This window comes from Sarcophilus harrisii, chromosome 1 (assembly GCF_902635505.1).
Source record: "Sarcophilus harrisii chromosome 1, mSarHar1.11, whole genome shotgun sequence".
Classification (NCBI taxonomy): domain Eukaryota; kingdom Metazoa; phylum Chordata; class Mammalia; order Dasyuromorphia; family Dasyuridae; genus Sarcophilus; species Sarcophilus harrisii.
The window spans coordinates 651895157-651921333 of NC_045426.1; the positions used below are offsets into that span (position 1 = coordinate 651895157).

Here is a 26177-nt window from a genome sequence, read left to right on the forward strand (position 1 = left end):
TATGGTTGTTCTGGATCCTTTAATTTCCTGTACTTTTTCAACAAAAAGATCATTGAAGAGCTCTTCTGTACCAAGTTGTATTGAGGAATTGCATTTGCAAAGAGAAGAGCTGAAATGTCCTTCTTAAATCTCAGGATCTTGATTCCTCTCCTGATTCTTTCTTAGGCTTGCTGAATGTTCTTGGACAAGTCACTTAACAATTTCTTTGTTTCTTATTCATCACCATCTACCTGAAAAATCAGGTTGCTTGCCAACTACATTAGATCAGGGATATGTGGGACTTCATAGATTGTTATTCATCTGTTCACGTTTAGCAGAAAACATTATAAGACTGCTTATTACTAGGATTATCCAGCTTCTCATTGTGTTCCCCAAATTGTACAAAAACAGAGGAAAAGCCAAATTTGAGCAAAAAAAAAAGAAGCCCAAATTCTTCAAAGTACCCATAGCACTCTTCTAGGAACATCTGTATCAAAATGTGCTGCACATGGTACTTCAGTGTATCTCATATTGGCTGCTCCTTGGTCACAGCAATCCTTCTGTCTTTCCTGGTAGGACCGGCATGTAACAGTACACCTCATCACCTTTCATTTTGAGTGCTGAGAATTAAGTTAATGACATTAACAGATGTCTGACTTGTTAGAAGAAAGTAGGACCATAAACCACCCTTTCCCTTGCCTATGAAGGAGACTTCCAGGTGCTTTTAGCTGTGGCTGATACAGCACCTATCTCCTCCCATTTGGGTTTCCACTCTTCTCCTTGCTCATTGATAATATCTGTCTCTTCTTTATTACTAGGTGATGGTAATGCCAGAAGGAGCAGAAACGGTATCCAGGCCCAGTCCTGACTACCCCATGTTGCCCACAATACCACTCTCTGCCTTCTCAGATCCCAAGAAGACCAAACCATCCCATGGCTCCAAGGTTAGTGAGGCTGGAGACACAGTCATTTGGGAGCGTTGTGGCCCAGCTGCTGGAGGGTTCCTGTATAAGTGCAATTCCCTCAGGTGTAGTCTGATTCTGAGTTTCTGGAATGCCCTCCCCTTGGCATCTTCCCTCTTTGCTCTCTCCCTGGCTTGGGATATACTTATCTTTGAGTGGTTCCTTTACCCAGAGTAACAGGCTTTCCTATATTTGGGAAAATGACTGAACAGAGTAGTAAATGCTTCTTTTACTGTGCTCAGCTTAAAATTAGTGGTGCTGCTTGTTCCTGCATGATGGACCATGGGCTGGCATCTTTGATCATCTTCAGTGAACAGAGTTTCTTATTCCTTCTGTAGTTTCTCTGCAGGTCTTCTCAGATCTCCTGAACTATTTACACACAGTTGTTAGACCAATGCTTTAATGCCAAACCCATGAGTTATCACATGTGGTATTAAGGATGCTTCTGCAGCATTGCTTTTTCAGTAATGACTGAAAACTTATCACAAAAGACTGTTGGGTTTGGATGGATAGAGAGGAGAGTACAATACATCCACCTTAATTCCTTACTCGTGGGGTTATAGAAAGTATAGTTTGTAAAGACCCATGTCTTCTTCCAGGTCCACTCAAATTTCCTTCTATCTTCATGAATCATCTCTGTCTGAATAAGTATATGAGGCAAAGTTACAGAATCAACCCTTTGAAATGCCACTAGCTGTTACTATATAAATACAAACTTCTTAATGATTGTTTGTCATCCACCATCTGGTGCCCTCATTTTTCCCTCATTTTTGGGATGGCTCAGGTACATTCAGTCTTTGAAGTTGCTATTTTTCATCTTGTAACAACAGCTAATAAGCCAATTTATTTAACTTCTTCTTTCTAGTTTTCTTATGTCATTGACCTTTTTAGTGAGAAAAATAAAAGAGCCAGCATAAATGAGATTGTGGTACCTTACTCTACAGAATAGGCTATGTGTACAAAAGGGCAACACTTATCTGAGTCAGTGGGAACTTCTTAGGTGTCTTACTTGTTTTTTCCCCTTGAGATGCTAGTCAAATGGCTCTGAAATTAACATTTCATTGTAGAGGGGAATTTATATAACTAACTGAAGTTATTTCCAATCTGGAGAATATATGAAACTCTTGTTTTATCAAAATATCAGTGGACAGAATAGATATACATATTTGGAATTTTCTCATCTTTGACCTCATGGTCTAACTGTCGAAGAGAAGGAATTCTTTCATTAAAGATCTTGTCATTTGAAGGTTTTTTTATGTGTCATTTTTATGTTTTCTGACTAAAGTCTGCCCCCACATTCCTATAACATGCAGTGGCTAATTGATCATTCTAAAGCCACCCAGAACTCGTTGAGAAGGGTCTGTTTCTGAACCCAGAAAGAAATAGCCCAACTAGGCATTTGGATTTGTGGTTATCATTTAGCCAAAGCTGCGTAGTCCAAGAGAGTGACCAAGTGTCATGTTACATGAGATATCTCCTTCCAGAATCCCTTACCCTTAAAGAAAAAAGTCTTGAGGTATATGAGCTTCCAACTGCAGCCTTCCTGAGCCAAGCGAATTATCAGTTAGTTGCCTACTTGGTACAAGTCCATTTAGGTTTCTCAATCAGCAGAAAGAAAATTCAGAACTGAAGCACGCATACTCTGTACTTGCCTCTTGACTTTCCCTCTTGACCTGGCTTTCCTCAGTAATGACATTTTAAGTCAATCCCTGATTATACCGTCTTAGAAGTAGATTGGCCCAAAAAGTGCCATCTCTCCATCTTGTCAGAAACTTTATTCCTTTGAACTCTCTTTTTAGACTGTCTTTATGACCCCATAAGCTTTATACAAGAGAAAACCTTAATTTCTTCTGATTTCTTGGAGTACTTGTTCTTTTCCTACAAATGGGGCCAAGTAGGAGATAATGGGTGAGGAGAAAGCTCACAGTATGCTTTTTTGTAGCTCTTCTCTTTCCTTTCCTATTTCCATTCCCTTGGACAGCTACAGGAATATAATTGCTCTATTCCCTCTATCTCTTTAAGTAGGCAGGGGAAGAAAAAACCCAGTGATTAAAATCCCTAGTTAACTAGTTAACTAGATGATTTCTGTCTCCCTCAAGATCTATCCTAGGCAAACTTTGAGAAGGCTGCATATCAGGTAGGAATTCAGCATAGTCCCTTCTTCAGTTGGATAGACTGAAAGGTAAACTTGAATCCTGTGAGGACTCTGGGATTCTATCATAATTATTGTAGGCTAATCTATTTAGTAAGCAAAGTTACCCTGTGTCACCAGCAGCAAATCCTGGACCTTCATGACTCACTGGGCCTTGGTTTTCTCCTTAAAAATAAAGGATTGTACTGGATGACCTCTAAGGCTCCTTTCTGCTCAAAAAACTATGCTTCTATCATGATGAAAGAAGCTATATTGATAGTGTTTATTAAAACAATGGTAGAGAGCACTTTATTTCTATAGTCCATTGTTTCTTTTCATTATGGAAGGTATAAAGTAGACACTAGTCTGGTTACAAATGGTTCCTGGCCATTGGCCTGGTAACCTTCCTGGTAAACCAACAACGGGACCTCTCTTCGTTGACCTCTTTGTGGCCAAGAATTCCACCTGGTGACTGCAGCCCAAGCTGTTAATGGATGAGTCTTCAGAATTCTCAAGTGAAGACTCTCGTTGATCGGATTCCAGTGGATTGTATTGAGTGACGTAAGAGTTGTTAACATGTACAGGGTTGTTTTGGGAGATTAGCACAACAGAAGATTACGGGGAAATGAAGTATATAGATTGAGCCAAGGATGGAGGTACTATTTATCCTGTTGCATGCTGGTCTTTCTCTTCCCTCCAGAATTGGGGCTGTTTTAATGGGATTGGTACCAGTCAATCCAGAGTCAGAAAGTGTTAGTAGTCCTTTCCATTGGTTCCTTGACATATGTGGAAGTACTCTTATTAGCCTAAAGCCTATGGATTGGAGGGGTGAGGGGGGTGTTGGGGGAATAGGGAAAAAACCCTAGTTTTGATATAGATTATTGTTATTGGTAATAAAAATGCACATTTAGTTTGTAATAGTCCCATTTTACAGAACAAGTACAAAATTAATTAAATTGCCTATTTGCTCATAATCTTAGAACCAGATTTTGAACTTGGGTTTCTTGACTTGGAATACAATACTTTTTATGTGGTGCTTCCTTTCCCACTAGTTTCACTTGCAAGCCCAAGTATTGTCCACGAATGTCTATAAGCTGTTTAGATCTGATGTGGGAATTTTGGGGTGTTTAAATGTAAGTCCTTCAAGAGAGAAATAGATTGCTCCTTCTGCTTTATTCTTCCTTAGGGTAATTTTTCCCTTAGCCTTAGGCTGACTGCAAAGATGATCAGATTGACTAGGCCCCCTGAGTGAATGTAGTGGTCATACTGCTTTATTACTCAGATGAACCTTCCTGCTTTTCTTTTTCTTCTCTTTATCAGAGCATTGTCCCCCAACCCCAGGAACTGGTGGATGACACCTTCATTGAAGCATCTCTTTTACTTAGCTTGGGCTCAGCATAAAAGTTATAATGATTTTTTTCCAATATTTCCAGCCTTCCTGCCCAAGTTAATTGGAGGAGATTCTAATCTTGGCTGTCTTCTCTATTTGTCATCTAGTACAGACAGTGCTTTCATGAAAATAAGAGTTGATCATTGATGTAATTGATTGGCTGTAACTTTCAGAGCTAATAAGGAATTGTCATTGTTATCAGTTTGCCTTAACTCAAACCTATATTAAATACCTGCTGCATACAGACGCTGTGCTGGTTGTTAAGGCAACAGAGAGATCTAAGCCCTTTAGAGGCTGGCAGCCTGACTGAAGAGCAAGGACAGTGCACATAAATGAAAAATAACAGTAGCAGAGGGAGGGTGAAGTGAGAGCCAAGTTAGCAAAACACCTGTGGGTCAAGGACTAAGATTTCTTTATATCCTTCACCTTGGTCTCAGCACCAATTAAACGTTTGTCTATACTGAGGTATTTCTTAAGGATTGGTTGATTCAATGGATAGTGACAAGTAAAAGAGGAAAATCTCCTGAAGACTGGTGGGGAAAATTTCTTGAGATGATTTGAGATAAGAGCAGGACCTGCATCAGCCCAAAAGGGAGTAGGGATGGAAGGGGGAGGAGAGGGAGGGTAAAGGCAGGAATCAAGGAAAGATCATTTCTGGTGGGCCATACAGCCTAAGTGAGCTAAGGTCAAATGTGCATGGTGTAGCATGGAGCCAGTGACTAAAACAGGCTTGGCAGAAACAGTCAGCCTGTAAGGAGGAGCTGTGAGGGAGAAGGCTGGAAAGGTAGGTTGAAGTCAAATCATAGAGGGCCACCAACACTGAGTTAAGAGGTATCAGCTTTTTCCTCTAGACAGTGGGAAGTTACTGCAAGTTTTTGAGCAAGGGTGGGGATGGTGATGTGTATGTGGCTTTATTAAATGGACCTTTATAATATCTGACATAACATTAGCACTCCTTTTAATCATCAGGAAATGTCATTGCAGCATATATGGAAGTATTCTTCCATGCAAGTCTGTTAAGACTTCATTATAATTTAATTTGCTGGCTGACTTTTGCACTTTTGGGGGAAGTGTTCAGTCCTGAACTGGACAGGGTTTATTTTTCTTGGAAATGAGAAGGGAGGTAGGGTAGTAAAAGTAAAAGATACTCTTCTTCCTAGGCATTTTCTTTCCAGGGGACTTCATTTGACTTTGTTTCTCCTCCTGTATTTCAGGATGCAAATAAGGAAAGCGGTAAGACCTCCAAACCCCATAAAGTGACCAAGGAACACCGAGAGAAGCCAAGGAAAGACTCTGAGAGCAAAGGCTCCTCCAAAGACCTGGATCGTGAACAGACTAAGCCACCGAAGGACAGCTCCCGGAAACCCCCTGAGAATAAATTGCCTAAGGAGGAGAAGGTACCTCCAAAAGCAGCTTTCAAGGAACCAAAACTGGCAGTAAAGGAGACCAAATTGGAAAATATGTCTCCAAAAGGTGGGCCCCAGCCTGAGCCTAAGCCTTCCAGCAAGCGGCCTGCCAATGTGGACTCACCAAAGCCCAGCGCCAAAAAACAAAAAAAAAGCAGCTCCAAAGGCACAAAGAACATCTTGGCAACTTCTCCCCGGACCTCGTCTTCCTCATATTCAGACAAGAAGCAGACTAAGGAGAAGATGAATGCCAAAGCTGAGAAGGTAAAATCAGAGAATGAGCCCAAGGAGATCAAAAAGCCTGTGGATCTGGAAGAGTCTAATTCTGAAGATGAAGCTTCCTTCAAGTCCGAGGTGAGGGTGGCTTCTTTCCTTTCTTTAGTCAGTCATTTCCTGAATACTTTGCCAGGAAAGAAGGGCTTTAACAACAAGGGCCATGTGTAAAGCAGGCCCAAGGGAGATAGTGTTCTCACTGAGAATGAGGGGAAGTAAACCCTTCAGTTTGGGCAGAGGGGCAAATCCCTTCTGATTTCCTGGATGTTTTGTGGGTGTTCAGGTGCTTTTAATACTAATTAAATGGGAGATAAGAAGGTGAAATCACCTCATAATCTAGATTAAGTAATCATGCCCTCAGTGATTTGGGGGAATAGGAAATAAGTAAATTTGCTAAATGTATTATAATCTAAAAATTCCCCTGAGTTACTAGCTGCTTATGCTTTTTTCTAATCTTTATACGGGGTTGGTCTGCCATAACATTTAACACTTAAAGGAATCTACTAAGCCCAAACTTCTCATTTCACAGATGAGGAAATCCAGAGAGAATGGACATGATTAAGCTCATACAAATAAGAAGCAGAGCCATGATTGAAAACCAGACCCTTTTTTCCCAAAATTCAGTGCTCTTTTTTACTGTACTGCTGTCTCTCCTTGGAAACTTTTTTCTAGTTCTCTTCCTATAAAATAGAAGCTTGCACATTGGTGTTTGCCATTCCTAATATTCAAGTGTAATAGAAAAAGCACTGGATTTGGAGTCCAGAAAACTTAGGTTCAAGTCTTAGTTCTCATGGGCCTATGGGCTTCTGTAGACTTAAGTTTCCTCCTCTGGGAAATGAAAGGATCTGGACTAGATCAGGGCTTTTTTGTTAAGAGTGGTCTTGACATTTTTTAAATACAGTAAAACTTTATTTGAAGTGCAAAAAGCATTCCTTAGGAGCAGTACAAAAACAGGAAGTGGGCCATAGTTTGCCAACCCCTGGACTAAATGATCTCTAAGAACTATTTCCTTTCTAATGAGGGGAGGAAACCAAGATATTCTCAGATGTTTTGTGAACTTGATGGTTGATCTAAAATACTTGTCTCCATCACTCTTATAGTTGGATACATCTTGGATGAGGTGGGACTATAAAGTCATGTGACTAATGGCTTAACAAACATCAGAACTCATACAGCCTTCAGAGCTGACACTTTGGCTGGCATGTGCCTATTAAAACAAGACCGCCTTTACTCAGACTGGGCCAGGCACTGGGGCTTTCAAAGAGGATGAAGACGTGCCTGCCCTCTAGGGCAGGGGCTCTCCCAGCCTGGTTGGGGAGACAGGACGTACACATAAAAAGATAAGTAACTGCCAAGGGCCAGGTGCACTGAGGGCCCATCACTCTGAACCTCCCTGGGAGTTACCACCTTTGAGCTGGAAGGACAGCCAGGCCCTGCTTGGGGAGTCAATCAGTCTATGCTCTCTTCAGTGTCTATGCTTTCTCCCATAGTGTTAACTACAAGCCATGCACACTCATCATGTGAGATGTGTTTGTCTTCCTTTGTGGGAAAGTGCACACTTATTGAATTGGGCATCAGAATAAAAGTCCTGGCTCAGATATTGAGACACTTTGTATAACTTTGGACAAATCAATCACTTCCCCTTTCTCAGCCTCAGTTTCCTTATCTATAAAATAAGAGAGTTGTTCTAGACCTTGGAGAGCCCTTTCAATTCTGTAATTCCTGGATTTCCCCATGAATCCTTTGTAAAGATCTTCCCAATATTATGGAAGCCTCCTTTCTGTATCTCTTTCACATTTACTAGGCACTAGTCTATATTACTGCTGCTGTATTTTTACTCTTGCTACAAGACTGACTTACATCCTTTTCCTAGCTATACATCAGATTTTGTATGATCAGAGTGTATGAGTTCATACATTCCCTGCACTACTATTTTGCTTGCAAGTAGTTATATTGGTAGTATCTTGCATCCTCCTTAACACCAATCAGGGTCTCCTTTCAATCACTTGCAATTTTTTATGTTGTACTAATACCTAATTTTTTATGACCAAACAGTACTGTCTGCCTTGGTTATACTGAAAAACCTTTCATTATAGTCCTCTGTAGGGTCCAAAGGGTTTTAACCTACATTATCCCAGTGGATTTTCAAAAACTCCAAGTGAGGAAGATGTGAGGAAATTGAGGCTTTGAGGAGAAGTGACTTGTCCAAGTGCACATTGATAAGTGAGCAGCAGAGCCAAAACCAGACTTCAGGACTCCAGAGGCTTAATTCTGCCCTTTTCATTTTCCTATAATCTCTTTACATGTTGTAGCCACTTAATGAATGGGAGTGAGTGAATGAATGAGTGCATCATCACCTGCCATCACTTTCCTTGATTCCTTGTGACTTTTGAACATTTCCAAGAATCAAATTCGTCTTTAAAGGGCAAAGATTTTGCTACCATAGAAGCCATTTTGAAATCATTACTCATACGTACAAAATTTCCCTTTCTAAGAGGGACTTGTTAGACATTTAGCAGTTGGCATTTTTGTCAGACTAAGCATCCCAGGAAAACTGTTTTGAAGGGATTAGTACACATTAGGATGTGTTAATAAGATCTGATATAAGGGGAACAAAAATAGCCATACGATTTTATATTGCATATTCACCTTTAACTGTACCACAGTTGGATGCCAAGTTGATACTTTTGGCCATGGTAATGAAGATGTATGGTGGGATCCTGGGATGATTGCCTGTAGGGCCTACCCTTTCAGGGGTGCAACTTACAGAGGTCATACTGGCAAGCTGAATTGAAGAGGGCCAAATGTGCAGTCTGACTTAGAGCCCCATGGGAACCATCCCAGGCTTTGCCAAGGTCAATGATGGATTTCCTCTGAGCAAGGGGGAAATGGAGAGTTGTAAAGCTGCTTCTTGAATGGCTCCTGATGTTTGCATATCTGAACTCAAGCCCATTTTCATTCCTTTTTGCAATGTAGATTTGGTGGGGTTCCGGGGCAGAATTGGCTGGATTATATTCAATTGCCAGCCAAACTTCAGTTGCTGTTTTCTTACCAGAGATGCTATTTGGGAATTCAAGGACCTCACTTGGAGATTTCCTTTTCCAAATTGAAAAGTATCATTGTTTTATATAGACATTGTTGGAAGAAATGGGATGGAAAACTTCTAGCTTCTAATCTTTTTTTGTGTAATGGACCCCTGTGGCATTTTGTTGAAGCCTTATCAATATCTCTACTAAGCTATGGATGGTCATGCAGTATAGTGGATAGAATGTCAGGTTCAAATGCTACCTATGACACTAGCTGTGTGATCCTGGACAGATCATGTAATATCTCTGAGCTTCAGGGTCTTCATTTTTTAAATTGGGGAGTTAGATTAATTTGGCTTTTGAGGCAATGACACAGTGTTTCTATGAAAGAATTGCTCACACCAACAAAATCCTGGCACTTTGAAGAAGTAACAATTATAGTAGTAGTGGTAATATCTGTGGCATTTTTAGATTTGTAAAATGTTTTCCTTATAGCTTCTAGTACCCAGTACTTGCACAAAAATGCAATTAACACTTTCTCTTTAGCCAGATAAAACAGCAAAGGCTCAGAGAAAGGAGGTAACGTGTGAGATCACATCGAAATACTACTTTTCCAGTGATTTTACATCACTGTTCATCCTATATATATCCTATATGGTTGGACCATTGAAAACTAAGATGAATCAGAGAGATACTAACTGATTTTTTTATCCTTGTATACTTACTAGAGTTGTGGTTTCTCCAAATGGGAGATCATTTAAAGGCTGCTGCATCATGTCAGGCAAGAAGTAGAGCTGGAAATTATGCAGGCCACTACCTATCAGTGAACAGTTCTTGTGATTCTTATGTTATAGTCCCATACATTAGTATTTGGTAAAGTCTGACCCTTCTGCTATGAGTTGAGTGACATCTGGACACTCTAAGAACCTCCCCTCCCTAGTAATTTTGTTTTTGTCACTGGGCATTTAAGGTTCTTGTGCATGCTCGAGAAAGCAAAGATGAAAGCCAAATGAGAGATGCCAAAATGCTGATCAAATCACTGCAGTTTGGTCTAGAGCTTTTGAAGTGGAAGGGACCTGAGAGAATACCTGTTGCTCACTACCAGGCCATGCAGCTTCCATGATCAGGAGAGACTCAGATAACCTCTGCTAATACCCATATAGGGACTTCTGAAGCAGTCTCTTCCACAAGAGGACAGCTCTGAGTGTTACTGAGTTTAATCTGCTATTCCTATAAATTTTGTGTTCTCTTCTACTGTACATGTTATTTCTTCATGTAAGCTTTTTGAAGGCAAACACTCTCTCATTCTTGTCTTTTGATCCATAGCACTCAACACAGGACCTGCACTTTTGCAGACAAGAAATACTTGTTGAGTGAAGACCAAACTAATGAATTGGACTTACTTTAATGACTTAGGAAAGTTGCACTGAGGCAGATTTCAGCTTTCTTATCCCCTCTTCTTTCCTTCTCTTTCCCCCTCACCAAAAAAAAAAAGGGGGGAAAGAAAGATCTTGCTTTGCTAATGAGATTTTTCAAAAGCAGAATGAGTTAGCTTGTTAATAATAAGTAGCTAGTATTTATAGAGTGCCTTAAGGCTTGCAAATGTTTCATAAATATCTCCCTTCATCCTCACAACAACTCTGAGAGGCAGGTGCAACTATTATTCCTATTTTACATTTGAAGAAAGTGAGGCAGACAGCAATCAAAGGACTTGTAAGTTATCTGAACATAGTAAGTATCTGAAGCCATATTTGAACTTAGATCTTCCTGACTTCAGATCTAGTTCTATCTGTTGTGCCACCTAGTATTACTAGGTGTAAAATTATCACTAGAGATCTTCAAGTGAGGACTAGATGACCACTACATTTATAGAAAAGATTCCTGTTCAAGTCTGAACTAAACTAGAAGTCTGTGAAATTTTTTTTGCAACTCTGAGATTCATTTGATAATCCTTTGTGATCTGTAGAGAAAAGATATTCTTAGCAGGAATGAATATACTTGACTGTCAAGAGAGGAGCCTTTATGCTGTTAAGCTGCCTTTCTGTTTTTCAAGCTTTTTAGGGTGATGGGCGATAGTTTGCCAAATTCTAGAAGGCCTTATGCCCCACCAAGTATCAGGACCTGTTTGTCAGTATCTTTCAGGTCACATTTTGTTTTACTGAATTTTAGACTATTGCCCTCGAAAATGTAGATGTGGGCCTATCCAGGCCACTAGATTTGGTGTTATAGAATCAAGACCCAAATGTGTCCAAGTCAGTCATTTAAAATTTTAAAGATGTGCAGAAAATGGGTGCAAGGACTGGCAACAGTAGAAATAGTATGGCAATTAAAAAGTATCATAGTTCTTCTTCTTATTATTATTATTAAAGCTTTTTATTTACAAAGCATATGCATAGGTAATTTTTCCAACATTGACTCTTGCATAACCTTTTGTTCCAAACTTTCCCCTTCTTCCCCTAGCTGGCAGGTAGTCCAATATATGTTAAATAAGTTGTAATGTATGTTAGATCCAATTTCTGTATACATATTTATGCAGTTATTTTGTTGCACAAGAAAAATCAGATCAAGAAGGAAGAAAAAGAAAAACTGAGAAAGAAAACAAAATGCAAACAAATGACAACAAAGAGAATAAGAAGGCTGTGTTGTGCTCCACACTCTATTCCCATGATTCTCTCTCTGGGTATAGGTGGCTCTCTTCATCACTGCACAAGTAGAACTGGTTTGAATCATCTCAATATTGAAGAGAGCCACATCTATCAGAATTGATGGTAATATGATTTTGTTGTTGCTGTGTATAATGATCTCCTGGTCCTGCTCGTTTCACTCAGTATCAGTTCATGTAGGTCTCTCCAAGCCTCGCTGAAATCGTCCTGCTGGTCATTTCTTATAGAGCAATAGTATTCCATAGCATTCATATACCATAATTCATTCAGCCATTCTCCAATTCTCCAGTTTCTAGCCGCTACAAAGAGGGCTGCCACAAACATTTTTGCACATGTGGATCCCTTTCCCTCCTTTCAGATCACTTTGGGATATAAGCCCAGTAGAGAACACTGCTGGATCAAAGGGTATGCACATTTTGATAACTTTTTGAGCCTGTTTGAGTCCAAACTGCTCTCCAGAATGGTTGAATTTGTTTACAGGTCTACCAACAATGTATTAGTATCCCAGTTTTCCCACATCCCCTCCAACATTCATCATTATCTTTTCCTGTCATGTTAGCCAATCTGACAGGTATCATAATTCTTTAAAAACAGTATCAGAAATATGGAAGCTCAGAATGAGTAAAGACTGTTCAGGAAAGCTAAAGTCAACGGATGTCAGGGCATTTTTTCCTAACTACATTAGGAAATGGGAATCAAAGAAGGGTTAATGGACAAATGGAATGATGGAAAGAATATAGAGCTTATTTTGCTTTTGTTTTCTTTGCCAAAGAGAAAGATTTTTGTGCTGGATAAAACTAATAGGGAGTTGATCCCATGATAAGACAGAATCCAACTATCATCCTTTGATGAATTCTGGTTATGGGCCCCAAATGAGCTACTTTTTAGGTAATGAAAGAACTAGTAAATGTTACCATTCAGCCACTGTCAATAATCTTTGAGTGTCCACAAAGAATAGGTCCTAAGCAGATCCTTCTCCAGGGCCTTTGTGCTTAAGATTTCAAAATAGCTGCTACATCAACACGAGATGATAATTCATTATTCAGGTTTTATTCTATCTTGTGATAGATAGCTTATGATGTACCTCTGTTTGAAGTCCTCCTTAAACATGAACCCTCACTGCAAATAGAGATACTGAATTGAAGGAGCTCCTTTATCCCTGAAGACCCTCATCCTGCTTTTCACTTCACTAAGGGGATGGGGACCTTTCCCTATATTGCTTATATTCCTCTTGCTTGAGGGCTCAGAATTTATTTTTAGGAAGAGAGCTCTGATGAAAAGCATCTGAGAGATGCTTACTGACATCTGATGGTCATTTTGTAGTCGTGGTCTTCTTGTCTGGGATAAAATGCTGTTTTCACTGACATAGAAAGTAATGCCTTTATCAGCTAGTGATTGAAATGGATTCCAGTGTCTGTCCCTTATAGGTCAGGGAAGGTCATGAACATTGTGGCTGTTGGGGAGGGAGAGGCTGTCCCAACTTCTGTACTAGTCAGAGCCTAGAGCCTCAGCCTCGATCGAAGGTAATTGTTGGACACGTGGACCTCAGTTGGGTTGTCAAGTATTTGCATCAGTAGATTTGGCATCCATTGCTAACGTCCTTGTCACAGGTGGCAGAAGAAAGGCTTATGGAAGCCACCTACTCCTTTTTGCATATTCCACGTACCAACCAAATCAGTCATTCGCTAGCACCACTTCCCATCGCACTCTTACCAATCTATGGACCTTTGCATGTGTTTTTCCTTACATCTGCAAAAGGTCTCACTGCCATTACCTCTTCTTGTTGAAATCCTTCAAGTGCTGCCAGCTCAGTTGCCATGCTTCCCTGGAAAAAGCACTGGTTTGGAGCTCCACGGCTAGGTTCAACTCCCAACTTTGTTATATTCTCTTTCTTCATCTCTAGATGAAGAGGATTGGGCTATTTAGGTTCTGAGATCCCTTCTGGCTCTAAATCTATGATCCTGTGTATCATTTCTTGATTCGGGCTCTGAGCCAGCTGAAAAACTAAAAGCAGTCTCCATCTTCCCTCCATTCTCTTGTCACATTTTTCTAGATCATGTTCTGCCTTTGTGTAGGTGGTATATCTATAAGCTTCTTGAGTAACAGGACTGTGCTTTAATAAAAATTCACATTTACATATCATTTTAAGATTCCCAAAGCATTCCATTTATTTTATTTCATTTGATTCTCACAACTATTTCATGATGTGAGTGCAGTTATTGTCTCTATTTTACAGATGAGGACTGAGGCTCAGAGAAGTTACTTCAGGATCATATAAATATCAATTGCCTTATTTTAACCTTGTTTCCTAGTATCATGATGCTATGCGTGTACACACAGAAACTTCATAAAAGATTTTTTAATTTGGTGAAATAGGACCCAAAATGGGGAAGTGACTTGCCCAGGATCAAACAGTTTGCACTGCTCCAAAGTCCATAGGACAGAGATTTCTTAGCCGAGGACAATGATGTCAGAGCACTTTTGGTTGCTTGCTTTCAGAAGGGTGGGATGGGAATGCCAGTTGCCATCCTTTCTGGGGAGCATAGGTCTCTAACTTTTCTTAACCTTGAGGGGCTAAGTCTGCTACATAAAATGTGATGCAATTTTGCCCAAGTAGCTGTACTATTAGATATACTCCAATTGTTTCCCTGATCTGCTGTGAATTGAAAGATTAAGATTCTTTTTCCTTTTTTTTTTTCCCTTTTTATGGGGGGTGAAGTCTGTCCAGTCCAGCCCTTCCAACTCCAGCTCCAGTTCGGATTCCAGTTCAGATTCGGATTTTGAGCCATCTCAGAACCACAGTCAAGGTCTGTTACAAGAAAGGAATATTTGTAGATGTGATCATGATTGCTTTTTAAGAGTTCTTGAAATCCAAAGTTTAGTTCTTGGGCCTAGAGCATGGGGAAACCCTCTCCTCCCAATTTGGTCACAGCAGAGGGCCAGTGGGAAAAGGACAAGAGAGTTGTGTTTTGATACTCAAAGATTGGGCAGGAAGTGACCTTACAAAATTAATTACTAGAACATTACATGTGGGAGGTACAGCCTTACACATTGTTAAAGTGGGTCAGCTGTCATTCACTTTGTGCATTTTAAAATAGCTGTTCTCTTTGAATGAACTAAAAGTCCCCAGGCAAATACAAAAAATGATTCAGTGTTCAAAGGCAAAAAATAACCGACTAAGAAAATATACCACCAAAGCCATAAGGTTTGGGGGGGGGGAGAGGGAAGTGTTTTTAATGTATCAATGGTAGGTAGTAGGCAGAGTTTCAAGAAGGAAGGCCAAGCCCCAGTGACTAACCTGCCAACAGATTTATTTTACTTGTGTCCACATTGAACTTTGTAAACTGAATTGTGCAAGAGGACAGTTCCCAAAGCACTAGTCTAGAAATGACTAGAGATAAAGCAAATGACTTAAAAATGCATGATGATTTTGTATTTTATGCTTTTGCTAAGAACAGTAAGGTAGAACCACCCAAAGTGGAGGATAGGTGTTTCTTTCTCCAGTTTGGGCTATAGGAGCACTAACACATGGAGGCCTATTGAATTGATGCTCTGGTTGTGCCTGGGCCAGTTGCCAGATGTGAGCTGGAATCCTGTTTTTTTGTCAGCTCCATTATTAGTTCTTTTGTTATCCAAGGTCAGCTCTGCCATATGCCCCTCCCATTAAGCCACCAGGACCAAATTCTTGTCTTTGGGCTTGTCAGTGTTCAGCCTAAGCATACGATCTAGCCATTTGCCCTCTTGCTTGCCTAAAGCTCTTGTCAGCATACACCAGTAATTCAATCTTGAAATAATCTAGGTTTTACTTTAAATGGTTTGGTGATTTGGAGAAAATGTTTACTTCTCTTTAAGATATTTGCATAATAATGGCTTACATGTAAAGTTATTATTTATTTTCTGATGATTCTGCCTTCCCTCGAAGCTCATTAAATTCATAATACAAGAAAATGGAGTTTTTAAAAAATTTACTAGTTGGAAACAATACTCTATTTTCTTCACAAAATGACTAATATGGAAATATGTTTTACATGATCATACATTTTTAAGCTACATATCACATTGCTTATTATTTCAAGGAAGGGGAAAGAGGGAAAGGAGGATAGAATTTGGAATGCAAAACTTTTTAAAAATAATAATAATAAAAGTTGGTTTTTATATGCAGTGGAGGAAAAATAAATATTATTAAAAATTATTTTAGCAGACCTCCCATGTGGAGGTCCTAATAACCCTTAATAATAATAATACTAATAAACCATGTCAAAGTCAAAGCTTTAAATAAAGAGTTTGTTCACAAAGTGACAAGTTGCCTAGAATATTGCCTCAAGATGAACAAGTGTGTAATGCGGAGCTTGTAGCTTGGGATCCACACAGGGGATGTTGTCTTTCTGGCATGGCCCCACTTCTTGATTGCTAGGCTCTCTTACATCATCAGACATTTAGAGGTCCATTCATCTTAAAGTTTTAAAGCTGGGAGTTAATCCATTTATCTGGTCAGCCTCTTGACTGAACCTCTAGGCATGATATAAGTCAGACCTAATTAGACAAGCTCCTCTTTCTAATGGTTTTGACTAGGGATTTCTCTTCACTGGATTTCAGGGTTCCATTTGCAATTCTATTACTTATGCTGCTTTTTATTATGCTAATTATGCTAATAATTATTTACTAGATTAGGAATCTGACAGATTTTTGTATCAGGGTTAGAGAGAGACATCAAATCGTAGAATTTTCCAGATGGAGGGAACCTTAGAGACCATCTAATCCAACTGTCTTTGATAGACTGAAATAGTATCATGTGAACTAAATAAGGGGGAAGAGGGTTCATGTCCCTCTGTTGCTATGGAAACAAGAATATAAGCCAGGTGCAGTTTGTAGGGAGTGGGGAGCTTGTTAACCTCTCTGAAGATTTGAGGGAGGGGATGGGATGGGATCACTGAGTGGAGTAAACAGAGACCCGAGTTAAAAGTCCCATACCAATTTTCATCAGAGTGAGGAAGCTGCCTTAGAATGAGAGCACTGCAGGATAGGCTCTGAGATGCATTGCTTATCTGTCCCCTCTAGTATTGTCTTTTGTTGGGGGAGGGGATGGGAGGAAGAAGAAGCAGGGAGGGGAGTGTAAGGCTTGCTATTTTTCTCAACCTCTTGGCACACATTGGGTGGTGTCTCTGCTCTGAATGCTACAGCTATGCTTTCTTATTATTCTTCCAAACTGTGGAGCCAATGTGTCATCATGGGTCTAGGCTCTGACTCGACCCAGAAATTTCAATTTATAGTCAGAAAAGTAGGAAAGGGATTCTTGAATGGAACTGGAGTTGAGGAGGCCCAGCTGTCACAATGAGGGACCAAATATATTGTCTTTTTCTTTTTTTTATAATCAAACTGTCATGCAGTTTAAAAAAAAAAATGTGAGAGTCCATTTGGTCTCTTCTGATCTACTATGATGAGGCTCTATCTTTATCACAATAAAGCAATTTGGGAGTGGGATTTTTATGGATTGTTGAATATCTATTGCACTGTCAGAGATTCTTTTGACTATGTGGTAGAGATTTTCTGTTTTGTTTTTTTAATTTACTGTCGTCTTTTCTCATCTCCCCCTGAAAACTTAGGCCCTCTGCGTTCTATGGTGGAAGACCTGCAATCAGAGGAATCAGATGAAGATGATTCCTCTTCTGGTGAGGATGCTGCTGTCAAAACGAATCCAGGCAGAGATTCCAGGTGATAGATGACTTCTAAGAGCATCCTTTTCCTATCCATGCTCTAGAGTTAGAATCAGCCTGCAGGCCACAGTGGAGAATCTTTCCCTTTGGCCTTGAATTATGGCAGGTGATACTCTATCTGGAAGGAACCTTAAAAGATAAAATGCTAAAACTAAGAAGAAACTTAGAGCATAAAATATTAGATTTGGAAGGAAAATGGAGACAAAACATAAAAGCTAGAAGATATATAGCATAGAATGTTAGAGTTGAAAGGAATCTTCACTGGGAATCAGTTGCAGTGCATGGTCTAGAAGCTTTTGGTTCTTTTAATCAGAAGTGGGATGTACATCCAAGATCCATCGAAACCAGAGCCAAGATAAAGAAAGATCTAGCTTTGGAATAGGTTTTATATGATATGAGGGTTTGGTCTTTGAGGCCCTCAAGATTCAAAAGATAAACTTTATTAAATTTCAGAGCACCAAACATTTCTAAGTGCTTTCTCCCTGATCTTTACGCTCTGCCCTTGAAGAAGATAGCTTGATGAACAAGGGAAAGACCTTGGACTGAGGGATTAAAGGACTTGAGTTTTTTAATCTTGGGCTCTGCTATTTACTATGCCCCTTCTTTGGGCCTTGGTTTCCTCATCTGTTAAATGGCTAAATGTTCTGCAGTATTCCCCCCAGCCTTGTGATCCTAAGCAGTCGGAGAAAATTGCTAGTTTCTCAGTCTGATACTTCTGTTCTAAGGATAGGCAACTGAGCCCTCTCTGAAGTTGTTATTTTTGAATACTGTTCAGATTGGTCAAGAACTATAGCAGGCTGTCCATATCTTTACCATGAGCCATTAACATCCAGGTTCCATACTGTACCACTGATTTGCTTGGCTGTTTACTCACTTGAGAGATAGCATCCATTTCAGTCTAATATTGGCTTTTGGGGTAGTTCACCTATGTGACCTTTGTGCAAAAACACTCTGGTTTGCAAAATCCCTTTTGGACCTGCCCTCTTTCCCTTACAAGAATTAATATGTATGAAGTACCTCCTGTCACAGAATTCTGCAGTAGATACCAGGGAGAGACAAAAGTTAACTAAGAAGTCCCTAATTTCATGACCTAGTAGGAAGAAAGGATAAGATAATATACAGTATTGCATAATTATTGTAATAGGCAAGTCTGAGAACAAACAGACTTCTGAGGAGTAGGATTTATCAGCTTCCAGGAAGCTGATATCAGGAAGGACATCATGATGGAAGTTGTGTTTTATTCAGTTTTAAAAGAATGGGGAAAGAATTCATCAGATAAAGAGAAAAAGCAAGAGCATTCCACTTAGGAAAAAAATAGCTTAAGGACACAGTTTCTTTCAGCTCATGAGGTGAAGCTGGAGCCCCAGTTGTCATAATATAGACTCTGTGAGCTGCTAGTTTATAAAATCATTGTGGGTGGTGGGAATTGGGAAGAATTTAATTTCCTTGGTTCGATAATTCTCAGACCAAATCCAACTGGATTTGAAGACGTCTCCCTAGAAGCACTGAGCCAGCAATTGGTCACAGAGGCCTCTGAACATGTAGTGGTCTCAGCAGAACCCTACCTCTTGGCGTAGGAACACTGTCATGTAAAATACACTGAGGCTCTGCTAAGGTACAAGAACATGCAAGTAGATTGCTTACCTGTACACACTTTCCTTCTCTCTCATTTTCAGGTTGAGTTTCAGTGACAGTGACAGTGACAACAGTGCAGACTCTTGCCTGCCCAGTCGAGAGCCCCCTCCTGCTCAGAAAATGCCTCCGGCCAACAGCAAGGTATTTGAGAGCAAGGAGGCACATATGCACTAAACCATTCCTCTTTTCAGCCCTGCCCTTTACATCCATTCCCAATAGCATTTTCTTCAGGAAAAAAGACCTATGATAGATGAGCTTACTTAGATGTTTCTAGACATTTAAGTCTTAAGACTTAGATGAGCTTGTGATCAGTGTGGATTTGTGGATCAGTATGGTGTCCCAGCATTGCAGAGCCCCTGTACAACAAAATTTCAGGGTTCTCCTTAGCAAGGTATTTAGGCACAGTTTAATCAGCCTCATATACCTGGAGGTAATGAGGTAAAGGAATTTGACTTCTTTGAAAAATACTTTACCAAAATTTTTTCCTAGGAAATGTGATTCCAAGACCAGAATTGGGGAGACATTGATTAGTCCATAGTTCATAGAAAAAGGTTGGAAGATTTTAGTGGATTTCAAACTCCATTTGCTTCCTAGGAGCAAAAGGTTCAAAAAAGTCAATGCCCTCTTAGGCTACACTGGTAGAAACATATCGCTGAGGATGAGGCAGGACTCTGCCCTGAAGTAACATACATTCTAATGAGAGAAATGAACATGGGCATAAATATGTATCTCCAGAATGGTTACAGGAACCTTAGAAGCAAAAGGCCTCTTGCCAAAGCTGATCTGAGTTAAGGGTAGACAGCAGCCAAGGGTTCTCAGAGGGAAAGAGACGAACAGGACAAAGATCCCATTCCTGGCGACAGCCAGTGCCAAGACCCAGAGGCAGAATACAGGGTCCAGTCTGGCTGGCCAGAGTCCAGAACAAGGGGAAACAGGGGGGACAGATTGTAAAGAGTTCTGAATGCCAAAGAAGTTTATACTATTGCTGAATAAGATTGAAGCTTAAAGTTGCACTTAGACTTTGGGGATACTTTACTTGATCCAAGAGTTTCAAGAGGGAGCTGTGGGGTATGTGAGCTGGGAGAGTACAGACCTTTGCTTTAAAAAAAAATAAAAATCACTTTAGTAACTGAGGAGATTCAATGAATTGGAGATAGACATGAGAAAGGAAACTAAAGAAATGAACTAATGTGTTTATCTAGCTTTGTTAACATCTTAGTGCTGTTGGATTCATTCTGCCACAGTCTTCCCAGCATTCTTTTGTAGTTTTCAAATGTGTCATTCTTAAAGCAATAGCATTAATAGTGGCCTGGAGTCAGAAGGACCTGAGTTCAAATCCAGCTTCAGGGCTTACCAGCTGTGTGACCCTGGACAATTCACTTCACTCCCCCCTCCCCCTCCAAAAAATGTATATATTAATAATGCCTTAATATAACTGTGATTCCATACTATCGTATACTAAGACATTCTTCAGCTTTTGGATATATTACCTGAAACTTAATAAAGCTTGAAATTTTCTTTTTCTTTTTCTTTTTTTTTTTTTTTTTTTTTTTTTTTTTTTAAATTCTTTAGGCATCTGGAAGGAAGAGTCCAGAATCCTGCAGTAAACCAGAAAAAATTCTAAAGAAGGGAACATATGACAAGGTAAACTGGGATTGGGGATGGGTCATATAGAAAATGTCATGAAAAGGGCCAGAGAGCCTGGGACATCTATCTGAAGACTGCAAGTGGGGTAGAAGGATTCCTTGTCACAGCTTTCCTTCCACTTCCCTGGATTTTAAATGTCTGTCCCAGATGACAATGTTAGGGATAGGATCTTTTATCCTCCTCACTTTTCATCATTGGCAAGAGTCATCAGTAGAGTTGACCCATTTGGTCTTTCACAGATTCCTGGCCCAGAACAGATTTCCAGAAGGGAAGACATAGTTAAATGGAACCTTTGAGGGTCTGTAATCTTAAGCTGCCCTTCCTGGGCTTTTAAATGACTTCGTTTGAACTTTCTAAGTTAGTGAGCAGCTACTCTTCTCTGACAAATCCTAGGTGTGAATCAGGAACTCACTTCCTTTTTGCCTTTGGATGGTCCTAGAGAGAGTTTCCCTTTAGTTTCATCATTCTCGGGTGGTTAGTTGCAGAGCAGAAGAGGAAATAGCCTGAGTAAAGGCTTAAGTTCACCCATGTCTCCCACTGCAGGCCTACACGGATGAATTGGTGGAGCTTCACCGGCGACTTATGGCCCTCCGTGAACGCAATGTGCTGCAGCAGGTATTAGTCATTACTTTCTTTATGGTCTCTTTGGTTCAGATTCCTTAGGTGTAGTGAGACTTCACCTACAGAACCAGAGTCTAGCCATCAAGAAGAGGTAGACGTTGTTCATGGGCATGATGATTGGAGAAGGAGCTGACTTGGGCCCTCCTGTGCCCTGTAGATGTGGGGCACCTCTAATGATCCCTGAAGTGTAATTCTGTGTACCACATGTCACCCCCTCTGATACACATGCAGAGGGTAGATTTTGTATGTTAGGGAGCAGGCGACAGGGTCTGAACCCCTCTAGAGGCTCCTTAAGCACTGGAAGTTAGTGTGGGAATCTCCTTAACAACAAGGATTTCTTCATACTGTTAGGACCCAAAGATGACCTTATACTTGGTTGCCCTTGACTGCATTATATTCTTAACTTCCATGTTTGGACTTGAGGACCAGACCATCATCCTGGAGTTCCGTGACCAGGGTGTCTTCTCCCCTAACTCCAAGGGTTCTTAGCATTAAGAATGGCTGCCCGTTCTCTCCTTGCCCCACACCTCCCTCCTGGGAATGCCTCTGGAGAATGGGTATCCTTTTTTGGCCTTGTTCCCCCTTTACCTAGTGTTCCTTAAATAAACTCCTCCATCTCCTGTCTTTTAGATTGTCAACCTCATCGAGGAGACCGGACACTTTAATGTCACCAACACCACCTTTGACTTTGACCTTTTCTCTCTGGATGAGACCACCGTCCGCAAGCTGCAGAGTTACCTCGAGGCCGGGGCCACATGACACTGGGTCCAGATGGCAGGCGCTTTGGGAAACCGTCAGGCCAGTCTCCCAGTACCAGGAAACCAGTCCCCACAAGTAGACCTTACTCTCTCAATTCACCCGCAGCACTGCCTTAGCAAACAGCCATGCTCTCTGAATGCACAGCTCAACAGGCCTCTCTCCTTGGCTACGGGGAGAGTCCTGGGCACAGGTCTGAGCAAAGCAAGAGGAGCCGAGCATCCCTCCCCCACAGAGAGTCATCGTATTTGGTTTTACTTTGAAAACTGCTTTTATGTCAAGAAACACATCGGGTCTCTCTTTTGAGACAGGAAGAACTTAACTGGCGCTACAGCAAACGGTTTCTTCACCTGACCTCACGTCCAACACCCACCCCACCCCCCCCACCCCCCCGAAGCAGCAGCTGCCTTTTCCCAGCTCTGGGGAGGGGGGGGTTGTTCATGTTGGGGGCAATGGTTTGACAGTTGGGGCTTCCTGAGCCGTCTGGGTCGGCTCCTGTGGAATAGAAAACCTAATCCCCCTTCCCCCACCCTTTGTTCCTGCCTTGTTTTCCCTCCCTAAACAGTTTGGTACAAGTAAAGTTCTCCCCCCTACCCCCAATTCCACCCCATTCCACCCTACCCCGGGTCTTGGGAAGGCATCAGTCTGGCTCTTTGGCAAGGATGCCTTGTGTCTCAGCCATGAGCAGGGTGGCCAACCTCAGAGCCTCCCTCTTACCAGTCTGCTTTAACTGTCCTAGGATTCCAAGCCTCTGTATGCTGTATATATTCTCTATATATTCTATATATGTATGTATGTATGTATGAGCGCCGAGTCAGGCTTCTGATTTTAGGGTGTATGTACCTGCTTCTTGTTCTGAATCTCAATGGCACATGGGAGGAGGAAGGCAGTTAGTAAAGTTTGACTCTAAAAACAAAGGATTTGGGGGATTATGTGGGGAGGGTTGGTTTAGTTGCCATATCCAGAAGTCAGTTAGGGTGAGACTCCTTTGGCCAGAAGGGCCTTGTTGTCCAGGATGTTCCCATCACCACTGCCTCACTCCTCCAAACCCTTTCCCTAACAGTTTTTTTTGACTGTGCCCAAGGAAACCAGAACAAGGGAACATTGGGGTGTGGACGCTGCCCTGCTCTGGCCAAGTTGAAGGCCTTCTGGCTCTGCCCCAGTGAACACTAAGGAGCGGCGGTTTGTAGCTGAGGGGAGGGAGCATTTTGATACCGAGCGCGCCTGGCTGCCTAGTGAAACTAGCAGCGGTCTCTGAGCACCGACTATTCCATAGCTGGAATACAGCGCGCTTAAAGCTGTCTCCTGGATTCAGCTCTTCCTTTTGCTTAGTACTCTTTGAACTTTGAAAATGGAGCTTTTGCCAAATAAGGTGGGAGAAAAGCAAGATTGGAACAGACAGCGCCCCAGGAAGGTTGGGGCGCTCCTCGTCGTTTTCCCCGCTGCTCCAGGTAACAGCCGGACTCTTCTTCTCCCCATCCTGGCTTCCTCCCATTTGTCTGCCAGCTCTGGCGCAGCTGTTTATTCTGTGGTGATAGATAATGAGCATGTTAGCGTGGGGCCCCCTGGATCCTCTTCCTGTTCACTAAGGGCCCATTGTGTGCCACCTTCCCTCCCCCACTCTTCCTCGTTTGTTTTATCACTAAGATATGGCCAGGTCAGATCTTCTCCTGGCTCTGGCACCAGCTTAGATTGAAGCTCCATAAGAACAAGAGATCTCTACCGACTCAGCATTAGTCCTGGCCCAGCTCTCCTGAAAGCATGCCCACCTCTTTCCTCTTGCTGTAGAACAAATTCTGCGGCACTCTCCCAGGCACCTGGGGCCTGGCACTTGGGTCTATGTCTCTGCTGGGAGCCGTGGGGCAGAAGGCCTTCCTGCAGCATCCCCACAGACCTCACCCCATCCATTTGCAGCCAGGGCCTCCCTGTCCCCCAGTTGGACTGGGGATGGGATTCCCCTAAACAAGTCTTCTTGGCTCTGGGGGCAGCACCCTAAGTCTCTCCTTCCTTGGTAGTCTCTGGCACTTCCAGATGGCAGCTTTCAATAGGAAAATCCCATCATTTGAGACCCCCAAGGAAAATTCTAATGGGTGCTTTTTGCAGTCGGATTACCCCTCATGGACTGATTCTGTACCTCAGACCCCAAAAGAGAAGCTTCTCCTATCCTGCCCTCCCCCTCTGTCCTGACTTGTGGTGACAGCCATATCTTGGTGACAGCCATATCTTGGGAGTACTAGAAAGTACAGACCACATCTCCTGTACTCCGCACTCAGGGCAGACAGGTCTGAGAGATAGATTTCCCAGCATTCCTCAGATTGGCAATTGCCTTGAAACTCAGCCTCTCCTTCCTCCCACAAAAACGTCAACAAAACCAGCCGTCTTAAAGTATGCAGGCAGAGAGCGCAGGTAGCCAACAGCTGAATTGCCAATGGTCACCTTACAGCTTGCCACAGTCTTGTAATATCTGTGGCATCAGGATTTTTTTTTTAAGGGCGCTTTGGGGGTTCTAAGGCCATTAACCCCAGCCTGTGTTTATTCCCTGAATCTGGAGCAGATTCCTTAAGCACTGGTTAGTCTGAAGGTTGGCTTCCCTCCAGGAGACCTGGACACAAGGAGTGAGGGAGATGAGGGCAGGGACCTCGGTCCCTTTGTTCTTGCCAGGGGATTGCCTGCTGGATTGTTCTCACTCACTCTGCTGGATGATATCCTAGATTCTTTTCCTTTACCCCACCCCTACCCCCTAAGGGAAAAAAAGTCCCTGTGCTTGTTAAGGTTTGTCAGGTGTCCCTTCCATGTGGCAGGCTGTGGGGGCCTCCCTGTATACTTGGGCTTCTTCAGAAGCCTGCACGCATTTCAGGAGCATCCCCTCACACATACACCTGGCCTGCTGTGGGGCCCGCCTCTGCCGGCGAGGACTCTGCAAGACTGGAGTAGGAGAGAGGGACTTGCCTTTGCACTCCTTACAAATAGTATGTAAGTACGTAAGCCTCAAACTGAGTGTTAATTCCTTGTATTCTGCTGTGTCTTTGAATGAACAAAAAAAAAAAAAAAAAAAAAAATGCCGAAAGCAGAGGTATTAAATACCTTCTATCACAGGAGGGTTTTTAACAGAACATCTCTGGCACTGAACTAATTAATATGTTCTTCTGGCTGGAGACAGACTCCTGGATCAAAGAAATGAGGAGAATCATGTTTGTAATAAGTTACAGGATTGTTTGTGTCCTGGATTTTAAACTTTTTTTGTTAAATTGTGAAATTCCAGAGGAGTTTTATAGAAAACAGTGAAATAAAGTAAGATGGGAAAAGTCTAGAGATGATTGTTAGTTTTTTTTGTTTTGTTTTTTAATATTCTGGTTCATCATCTAGACTTTAGAGGTCTGCCTTGGGAGTGGGGACTCTCCTTGAGGAAACAGCCTCTTTAGCTGCAAGATTGCTGGACCCTTGCTGAAGCTCCCAGGCTCCCAAGCAAGCCCTTTTAATCAGTCTAAATCAGATGGGGCTGGTTTTCCTTGGGGCCCATTCTTGTTTGAAGTGCCAGTGCCCTGAAAAGACTTAGTCTGCTTTCTTAAACTAACCATGGAACCTCAAGACAAGTCACTCTATATACACAAGTCTCAGTTTCATCACATGGCAGATGGGCATGGGGCCCTGGCTGCCTCACAAAGTAAACCTGAATTCCAGGAGCATGGAATATAAGGGATCATTTTGGGCCCCAGCCCAGCCCACTCCTAAGGACCCTCCTCTGTCTCTTGTGGCTCTCCTGGTTCCAGTTGTTTAAGTCAATCAGCTTTCATTCCCAAGGGTTGGATTCTGATTTCTGGTGTGCTCAAACACAAAAGACTGAGCTGGAGGAGACAGCAAAGAAGCTCTGAGAAAAACAAAGGCACAGGAGACCCAGGGAAATGTCCAAAGGCAAGTACTGGGCAGTCATCAATCTGAACAAGAAATGGCCTCATCTTAACTTATGAGACTGA

The 26177-nt window shown here is 41.7% G+C and overlaps 2 protein-coding genes across 10 annotated transcripts in view; one reads left to right on the forward strand and one right to left on the reverse strand.

Moving 5' to 3' along the window:
• MLLT1 (MLLT1 super elongation complex subunit) overlaps positions 1-25270 on the forward strand; it is a 98299-nt gene extending 73029 nt beyond the window's left edge. For 4 of the 8 annotated variants that reach the window (XM_031947761.1, XM_023496734.2, XM_031947766.1 and 1 more), the window contains 8 exons: positions 798-923; positions 5677-6222; positions 14541-14637; positions 17434-17542; positions 19221-19320; positions 20752-20823; positions 21370-21441; positions 22078-25270. In XM_031947761.1, coding sequence (XP_031803621.1) covers positions 798-923; positions 5677-6222; positions 14541-14637; positions 17434-17542; positions 19221-19320; positions 20752-20823; positions 21370-21441; positions 22078-22206 — 1251 coding nt within the window. In that variant the 3' untranslated portion in view covers positions 22207-25270. The remainder of the gene's footprint in view (positions 1-797; positions 924-5676; positions 6223-14540; positions 14638-17433; positions 17543-19220; positions 19321-20751; positions 20824-21369; positions 21442-22077) is intronic. The other 4 variants (XM_031947763.1, XM_023496736.2, XM_031947765.1 and 1 more) reach the window with 2 other exon arrangements.
• Positions 23422-26177, reverse strand: part of LOC100928262 (long-chain-fatty-acid--CoA ligase ACSBG2-like) — a 70431-nt gene continuing 67675 nt past the window's right edge. Inside the window, exons 14-15 of one of the 2 annotated variants that reach the window (XM_031947759.1) lie at positions 25288-25367; positions 23422-23729 (exon numbers count right to left, since the gene is read on the reverse strand). In XM_031947759.1, the coding sequence (XP_031803619.1) occupies positions 25333-25367 (35 nt within the window). In that variant the 3' untranslated portion in view covers positions 23422-23729; positions 25288-25332. The remainder of the gene's footprint in view (positions 23730-25287; positions 25368-26177) is intronic. The other variant, XM_031947760.1, reaches the window with a different exon arrangement.